The 6,871-nt window shown below is 39.8% G+C and overlaps 1 protein-coding gene across 1 annotated transcript; it reads left to right on the plus strand.

Annotated features, from left to right (window-relative positions):
* Positions 1–437: 437 nt before the first annotated feature.
* NCMAP (non-compact myelin associated protein) lies at positions 438–6,419 on the plus strand. The gene is made up of 3 exons (XM_063103850.1): positions 438–519; positions 3,679–3,763; positions 6,278–6,419. Exons 1-3 carry the CDS (start codon positions 438–440, stop codon positions 6,417–6,419), a joined length of 309 nt encoding a protein of 102 aa, XP_062959920.1.
* The last annotated feature ends 452 nt before the right edge of the window (positions 6,420–6,871 follow it).

Here is a 6,871-nt window from a genome sequence, read left to right on the forward strand (position 1 = left end):
CACCATTTCAGGCATTGTTGCTGGGTGGAAAAAGTCCCACTAGAATGGGAGGTCGATGTCCTGGGTTAAATTCTACTAGGTAAACTTGGGGTTCCATGTAGCTTATGGGGCTTCAGTTTCATTAGTAAAATGGTAACAATAAGTTACCTCACATAGTTCTAGAAGATTGATTTAGACATTTTGTATGAAACACAGTTAAGAGGAGTTGAGTAAATATTGTTGAATGAACTTAAATTGCTTTGAAAAACAAAGCCAGGTATTTTTTAATTCGTCCACAGTATCTAGTAATGGGTCTTGTATTTACTTGCTGCCAAGAGAAACTGTGCTTAGAAATTCTACAGTCATCCAGATGAAGACCAAAAGAAGCATGGTACAGGAATAATAAGGTTTACTCTGGTTTTAAACAAAATTTCTTCTTCCTTCTCACCAGGATCAAGATGACCACAGCCACCCCTTTAGGGGACACCACATTCTTCTCATTGAACATGACCACCAGGGGAGAAGACTTTCTGTATAAGAGTAAGGTCAACTTGGCTTGGAGGCTGGGGGAGGGATGGCAGGACAAGTGTCACGGCCAACTCCTGGTACAGAGTCAAGAGCTTGGGCTCTGGAGACAGAGTGCCTGAGTCTCAGTCCCAGTTCTACCACTTGCCAACTGTGTGACCCTGAGCACATGACTTCACTGCTCTGTGCCTCAGTTTCCCCAACTATAAGCTGGCAATAATTAATGAAACTACTACATAAGGCAGTGTGGGGACTAAAAGACATAATCCATGTAAAGAGCTTAGAATAGGTTCTGGTACATACTATGTACCTAATGAGTATTATTATTGTTATTATTACTACTACCACTATTACTGTTGTTTTCTTCAAGGAATCTTGGGGTTTAGAGAGCAATGGAAATTTGAATCCCTTGTAAGATGTCTCTAAATGGGTCACCTTAAAAGGTAGCTACTTTTATACTATTTTTTTCAAGGCAAAAACATCCCATCAACTTATGAAGGAGTAAACAAATGTAGGTTGGAAGTTAGTCCTAGGGAGATATTTGCCAGGAACAAAGGGTCCCAGGATAAAAAATTTGAAGACAGCTCTTCAGAAAACCAATTGATTGTATAAGGAGAAGTTTAGGTTCATTCCAGCCATTTCAGGTAGCTTTGCATATACCTTTATACAGAACAGGCTTCCTGACACACAGGGAGAAATTCCCCCAGTGCTGAACAGCTTCAGGCTGTGGTTCTGGCAGGCAGCTGGATTAATGGCAGGACGAGTCTCTTCCACGGAGACCTGGAGGGGGTTGCTCTCGAGACAGGGTCCCATGGGTTATACTGCTCCTTGATGGGTGGACAGACCTACAGAGGCCTGTTGGGGTGTGTCTCAAAACAGTTCTGAAGAGAAATGTGGGTTACAGAGAATCACTGTCAGCTGGATGGGAATAATTCTGTTTTCATTTAACTAAAAGTAGTGGTTCTCAACTAGGCTATTTTGTTCTCCTAGATAGGGGCTACCAGATTAAGCAAATAAAAATACAGGACATCCAGTTAAATTTGAATTTAAGATAAACAACGAATAATTTTTTAGTATAAGTACAAATACATCTCAAACATTGCATGACACATACTTATACTAAAAAAATTGTCGTTTATCTGAAATTCTAATTTAAATGGGTAGCTGTTAGTTTATCTGGCAACCCTATCACCAGGTGTCATTAAGCAATGTTGTGACATTTTTAGTTGTCACCTTGGGGGGTAACGGGGGGATTGGCATCCAGTGGGTAGAGGCCAGGGATGATACTAAACATCCTGCAATGCACTGAGCAGCTCCCCACAACAAAGAATTATCCAGCTGAGGTTGAAAAACCCTGAACTAAAGTCTCCTCACTAGACTCCCCAGGGAGGAAAAAAATCCAAGTTACTCCATGATGGATTCCCTGCCCCCTCCTTTTTTTTCCTTCTAGTCTTACTTCCTATGAATATTTGCACTTTTTTTTTAGTAAACCTTTTGTGAAGGCATTATGTACATTTACAAAAGTGCACTAGTCATAAGTGTACAGCTGGGTGACTTTTCACAAAGTGAACACACCTGTGTAACCAGTCTTCACATCAAGAATCAGACCACCACCAGTGTCCTGGAAGTCCTGGTGCCCCTCCCAATCACTGTCCCCAACCCACCCAAGGGAACCCACTATTCTGACTTCTACCTGGTTAGCCCTACCTGGTTTTGAAATTTATATAAATGGAAAGGGTAGCATGTGTCTGGCTTGTTTTGCTCAACATTACCATTGTATGCACATATTTTAATGGTTGCAACAAAATGTGTATATACATATGCTTGGGTGTGTACTCGTATATAATATTTTATTCTTTTTTCTTTATGTCATTGTAAGTGTTTCCAAGTTACCACAGTTTTCATAATCATCATTTGTTGCATATTTCATAGGATAGGTTGCCATACCTTATTCAACCATTCCCATTTTTAGAGTATGAATAATGTTGTAACGAACATTTTCATTCATACAGCTTTTCCTGTATTTAGGATTATTCCCTTAAGATAAATTCCCCAGAATCAAACAAATCAGTTTAAAGTATGAGCATTTTTATGGTCCTTGATATTTTCAATATCAATTCTGAAAAGGATGTTCTTGAACGTAAAATTTAGATTTTGACATTGGGACTGGGAGCTGATATTGAAATTAGAGTCTAAGATACTTGTATTAAGCTACAGAGACATTCATCATAGCCTTGTTTTTAACAGTGAAAAATTGAAAACAAGATAAATATTCTCAATAAGGAATTGGTGAACAGGTCTAGTATATCCAAACAGTGTGGTACTATGCAGCCATCAAAAGTCATGAAGACGGGCTGTCCGGTTAGCTCAGTTGGTTAGAGTGCAGCCTTATAACACCAAGATCGTGGGTTCGGATCCCTGTACCAGCCAGCTACCCCAAGAAAAAAAAATCATGGGGAAAGACATGTAATTACATGGGAAGATGATTATGATATTGTTATAAAACAGTATATGATCCCTGTACCAGCCAGTCACCAATAAATAAATAAATAAATAAATAAATAAATAAATAAAACAGTATATGGAACATAGTTCCATTTTTATCAAGTGCAGATTTTTCTGTATTTACAAATATATTAAGATGGATTTTTAGACATAAGATTAATAAATTATTTTTAAATATTGACACATATTTAATATGCATATACATGATCACATTGGTGAATGTATATATTTGTAGATGTTCAGTGGTTCTTGGGGTAATGAGGTCTTCATCCTCCCCCTCTTTTTTTGCTTGTATTTATATTTCCAAAATTACTTACAAAAAATTATATGTTACTTCTTTGTGTTATTAAAAAGAAGAGAGGGTATTTTGCTTGTCTGCTTCACAGAAGACATTTGAAGCTCCTGCTGAGGCTGAGAAGGAGTTTGCCTACTGCAGAATTTTGTCAGACCATGTGCTGGGGATGTGGTCCTTCCAGCCCAGCTGGGGGTAAGGCTGCACAGCCACTCCAGATGTGACTCTGTCCTGAGGTCAGCAGTGAAGGTCCCAGGACGCCGCCATCTCTTGTCCTTCCCTTGATCCAGCAGGGATGTCAGGTGCCACAGTAGGGCCCCTCCCAGTTTGTATTTCAGTTTGCACATTTGCCACCTCCTCTCCTCTCCTCTCCATAGGTTCTGGAGCCATTGTTGCTGCCATTGTGGTGGTTGTCATTATCATCTTCACTGTGGTTCTGATTCTGCTGAAGATGTACAACAGGTATGGGATGCCGTGGGCTTTGGAACTGTCCAGTCTCTTCAGCGATGTCAGAAAGAATGGGAACTAATATTTGTGGGTGCCTGTCGTGTGGTCAGTATCCATGAGCCATTAGCAAATGCTCTAACCCTTTGCAGGTCCTTTTTGAAGTCTGTTCTGCTGGAGGAACTTCACAGTGACCAAATAGTTTTGTACTTGGAGAAATATTTTTTAGATATTATAATGATAATGACAATGATAATGGCCTTGAGCACCGTGGTAAACACTTGTTTGTAATTCACAGATAATAGAGGAATGATTTTGTCCTCTTCTCTCAGAAACCTCTCTGCTTGGTTGTATGGAGCAGGCCACATAAGTATTTGAGGTGATAAATACTGGAAGCACTTTCTGGGACCAAATAAGGAGAAACAAAGTAAATAGAATAATATAATTTGATCACATAAAGAATAAATTTAATGTGTTATCACCTTATGTGTTATAACCTTCTAGTCACAACTTTGCTAGGGAAGAAATTCTTTTCAGGGAAGAAATCAAAATTAAAAGTCTATCCTGTAAATAAACCATATCATAGAAAGACCTGGAAGGTATTGTTTAAAAAAAAGATATTGTAGAGCTGGCCTGTTAACTCACTTGGTTAGGGCATGGTACTGATAACACCAGGGTCAAGGGTTTGGATCCCATACCAGCCAGCTGCCAAAAAAGAACAAGCAAACAAACAAACAAACAAAAAGGTATTGTAGAAGTGTATTTACTGATGAGGAAAGCTGTTTACAAGATATTGTTAAAGTTTACAAAACAGTGTGTACATTATGATCGTACACATGGGTTACATAGACACGTATCTAACAAAGGTTAACACAGCAAGGTGTTAACAACCACTGTCTGAATGATGGGACTGTTAGTAAGCTAGTTTGTTTTTGCTGGGGGGGTGGTATTTCTTATTTTTGAGGAGTAGTAAAGAAGATTATTATGAGAACATTTTTTATTTTTATTTTTATTTTAAAAGATGGCCAGTAAGGGGATCTTAGCCCTTGACTTGGTGTTGTCAGCACCACACTCTCCCAAGTGAGCCACGGGCTGGCCTCATAATATGAATATTTTTTATAAAGGTAACTAACATATTTAGATTGCATACCATGTGCTGGGCATGGTTCTAAGCTCCTTACATGTATTAAGTCATTCAATCCTCACAACCACCCCACAAGGTTGCTATTATCCCCAATTTTATAGGTGTGGAAACAGGCACTGGAAGAGTGAGTCACATGCCCAAAGTTGCTTAGCCCTAGTGGGCAGAGCTGGGATTCAAACCCAGTCGGTTTGGTTTCAAAGAAAATACTCCCACCATTACATGTAATAGTAATAATAATGACATTAGAAGTTATTTTTTAAGATCCTTAGGGTATTACAATTTGGGTCTTTTCAAAACCAGGAATGGCATCAAACCCCAGTGTGTACCCTAAGTTTCTCTCCATCTTGCTGGGGCTCTGAGCCCCTCTTCCAGGCTGTTATCTGGATGGAGACTTCACAGGCTCCACCCTGTTGACACTGACGCCTGGGCTGAGAATTGAGAGACCTGGATTCAGTCTTTGGTCTGTCAAAATTGGGTAAATTATTTAACTTCTCCATGCCTTGATTTTGTCATCTTTAAAATGGAAGTGTCTCAAGGTGTGATCACTGCATCATGGGTATGTTGGAGAACACTCTTGTTCTTAGGAGTATTTAGGCACGAAGTGGCATGATGTCTGCAACTGACTCACAAACGGTTCATGATTTCTTTTAAAAAAACTCTGTGTGCGTGCAAATGGAGAGAGAGAGAGAGAGAGAGAAGGTGGGAAAGAAAGCAAATGTGGCAAATTGTTAATAATTGGTGCATTGTTCGGTGAAGGGTATTTGGGTATTAATTGTACTATTTGATCAACTTTTCTGAGGATTTAAACTTTTAAAAAAAGAAGTATGCTACCACAACAAGATGAAATATCATGTAGATATTAGAATTCATGACTGCCGTTAGTTATTGAATTTTACAGCATATGAAAGGAAGACAGGATATACGTTTTAAGTACATTCTCTTCTCAAAAATGTACTCAAATATTTCTAGCAATAAACTTAGCGAGAATAATGAGGCTGCAAAATTAAACTCACACTACAAATCTGAATGGAAAAAATAAATAGCGAGAATAATGAGGCTGCAAAATTAAACTCACACTACAAATCTGAATGGAAAAAATAAAATTATCACCATTTTGTCTTTAATATAGCCATCAATCTGATACTTTAGTCACTCATTAATAGAAACAAATAAAATTAAATATCTAACCTAACTTAAACAAAAACTAGAAGGGTCAGACAAGGTGATGTCGAAGGTCCCTTTCAGTTGTAAAATTCTGTGGTTGCAATTAAGCAATGTGATTTAATGATGATCTATGTTAATCTCCTTGCCAGAACCATAGCCACAGAGCCCATTCCCCACAGCATACAAGGGCAAAGACTCAACCATGTGTGTGCATCTCCTTACAGGAAAATGAGGATGAGGCGGGAACTAGAGCCCAGGAGCCCCAAGCCAGCCGCACCTTCTGTCCTGGGCCCGAACAACAACGGCAGCCAACACCCTGCAGCTGTGACCTTCAGCCCTGTTGATGTCCATGTGGAGACTCGGTGACTCCCACCCTGGTGCTATCTCTGCCACTGTCCAAAGAGCCTTCTCTAGAGTCAAGACCCAGAAGTGCACTTCTCTGGCAGCTTTGCTATGAGTTCCTTCTGGTCAGGTCGACAGAGGCATCTTTTATGCAACTTCTGATGCTTCAGGCAATCCTCAACCTTGTCTGCCATGTCCCACCCCAGCTACGTCCATATCCCTGCTGCCACCCTTCCAAAAAGCTGTGGAACATCCTTTTGCCGTCTGGTGAGGTAGTGTTATGTTGGGAATCCACTGATGTGGGTTTAGCTCTTCCCCCGCAAACGCTGTAGCTAGCTAGACAGACAGACAGACTTATAGCTCAGGAATCTTCTGGTCAGGAGTCAGGGATCAAGGCATGCTTCTTAGAGTGTCACAATGGAGTCTGCCACTGGGCTCATATCAGATTAAACTCTATAACCACAGCTTTGCAGAGC

This window comes from Cynocephalus volans, chromosome 8, assembly GCF_027409185.1.
Source record: "Cynocephalus volans isolate mCynVol1 chromosome 8, mCynVol1.pri, whole genome shotgun sequence".
Lineage (NCBI taxonomy): Eukaryota > Metazoa > Chordata > Mammalia > Dermoptera > Cynocephalidae > Cynocephalus > Cynocephalus volans.